Genomic DNA, 2,288 nt, shown 5'->3' on the forward strand with positions numbered 1-2,288 from the left:
TTTTTTTTCAGGACAGTAGGATTTGCACCCCAGCACAGAGCCCTGAGGCCGTGGATAATCGCCTTTCTCGCTGTCTTATCTCTGATCTTGGTGGGGGTCACCATTGGTCTCCTGGCTCACTTCTTAGTCCCTGGTAAGGAATTTTGTTGTTTGATATTATTTTTTCACAAATCTTCATTTTCGTATGTGTAGAGGAAAATGTAGCCTTAGTTGTGACTGTCTGCATTTTGAATACTTTATCCTATATCCTGTCATTTCGTTAGAAATTTCTGTACATACAAATCCTTTTCTGAGTGCTCGGGATGTTGCATTAAGCAAACCAGAAAACGTCCTGTCTTCATAGGAATCCAAATCCAGCATTTCTTTTAAGAATTTACATCAAATACGGAAAAGTCATTGTCCAAAATTTACTAGTAAAATTTGTAGTAAAAAATCTTATCTTGATTATATATTGAAATTAAAAAACTGAAAAATTAGTTATTAAAATTGGCTCTTCTAGCCAGAGAGCTCAGCCGGATAGCTGAGTGTTTAGGCATACTCAGTGACCAGGGTTCCATTCTTGGCATGCCATGCCGGCCCCACCCCTGGGGCACTGAGACTGCAATAGAGACTGAGTGTGGGGGTGTGCTCCTGTAATCCCATCGCTTGGGAGGCTGAAAACAGGAGAATCACTATGAGTATGATCTGTGTAGTGAGACCCTGTAGATCCTGCACTTAAAAAAAATGGCCATTGAAGACCAATTCTAGGTCTTTTAGCAGCATCTGTAGGACAAAAGAAAAGCGTGTCTAGTGAATTTCTAGTGGATAAGTAATAAGTGAAACACAATATTATAGCTTGTTTTAGAGAAAACATGTTTTTCTTTTCCCAAAACAATGTCCAATATTATATTTTATTTCCTAATATATTTATAAATATACAAATAATACATTTTTAAATTCTCCCTTTTGATAATTCATACATTTCTTCAAAGTACAAACCTTTTGCATTTTTGACAAGTCCTCACAGTGTCACTCTCGTGCAGATGTATATATTAAAATGACTAGCTTGGGCTGCTGACTGGAATCTCACCTGCTGTCATCCACCACAGACTTCACATTAATACTTGTTTTAGGAGATGATCAGAACTTAAGGCCATGTCCCTGGGCTCCATAAGACAATCCCAGTGATAGTTTATACCAATGGTGAAAGATACTCAGACCAGTTCATTTGGTAGCAAAATTAAAAAAAAAAGATCTGCCCCTACTATGAGAAGAAAATTTGATGATAAGAAAGATTTATTGGGACAAAAATAGCATTACAGTGTCCAGAGATGTTTAGTTTCAAAGATCCTCAGCCTGTGATCCCTATTGCTTTATTGGATACATAAGCAAGAAAGCTGCTTCTTCCACCTGAGCCTCCAGAGTCCAGGGCCCAGGCTGCTTCATGGTGGCTCTGCTCTCTGCTTACACATCCCCACGTACCTTACACATCTTTTCCTCCTGAGCTTCACCCTTAAGATTACCAGATCCTTCAGGGGCCTCCACTGCCCTCTTTTCTGAGTAGCCACACAGAGCCCAGATGGACTTACCCATGCTGCGTATCTTTCAGATGTGCCTGGGTTCTCTCATTAAAACCCAAGATTTACAAAGACATTCATTTGCCTTTGCTTTTAGCTGGTCTTTAGATTTCAATTCAGCAAGTATCCAAGTTCCAGGGCCAGACTCTGAGGATTCAAAGCTTTACTCAAGCACATGCAGTTGTCTAACACAGAGCAAGCTATTTAAAGCCATGGTACCTCTTGCTCATCTGCATGGAAGTAGTGATATCAGTCTTAGCTGGTCAAGGATCAAATGAATTAATACAAGAGAAGTGCACAGAAATACTGAGTAGGTAGCACACACACACAACTGTCTGTTGCCACTGATAACATCAAACATTATCATTTTCATTATTTTTATGAAATTCAATTATAAAAATGTTAAATATGAAGTTAGGACTCAACATTGGCCCCATTGCAGTGTGGTCTTACTCACGAAACCTTTCCCCAGATCACGCCGTGTTCTACTTCCTTTTATCATAGGTGAGAAAACAGAATACTATCACGGCACCTTTACCATCTCAGCCCTCCTCTTCAACAACATTAATGGACAAAAGGCCACATACCAATTTAAGGACCTACAGGAGATGAGTGAAAATCTGGTAAGTCAGACAAATATGTTTTTTTGTCATAAAAATGCAAGTGGAAGGAATTTTCAGGATCATTTCCCTTAGAGCCAAATATGTGGTTTTCAGATCACTCACATAAAAA

At 39.2% G+C, this 2,288-nt stretch overlaps 1 protein-coding gene across 1 annotated transcript in view; it reads left to right on the top strand.

The window, feature by feature from the left end:
• Tmprss11a (transmembrane serine protease 11A) overlaps nt 1-2,288 on the top strand; it is a 49,397-nt gene that overhangs the window by 12,099 nt on the left and 35,010 nt on the right. The window contains exons 2-3 of the mRNA XM_004644081.2: nt 12-133; nt 2,061-2,179. Of these exons, the coding sequence (XP_004644138.2) occupies nt 12-133; nt 2,061-2,179 (241 nt within the window). The remainder of the gene's footprint in view (nt 1-11; nt 134-2,060; nt 2,180-2,288) is intronic.

This window comes from Octodon degus, unplaced genomic scaffold (assembly GCF_000260255.1).
Source record: "Octodon degus isolate 3935 unplaced genomic scaffold, OctDeg1.0 scaffold00191, whole genome shotgun sequence".
Lineage (NCBI taxonomy): Eukaryota > Metazoa > Chordata > Mammalia > Rodentia > Octodontidae > Octodon > Octodon degus.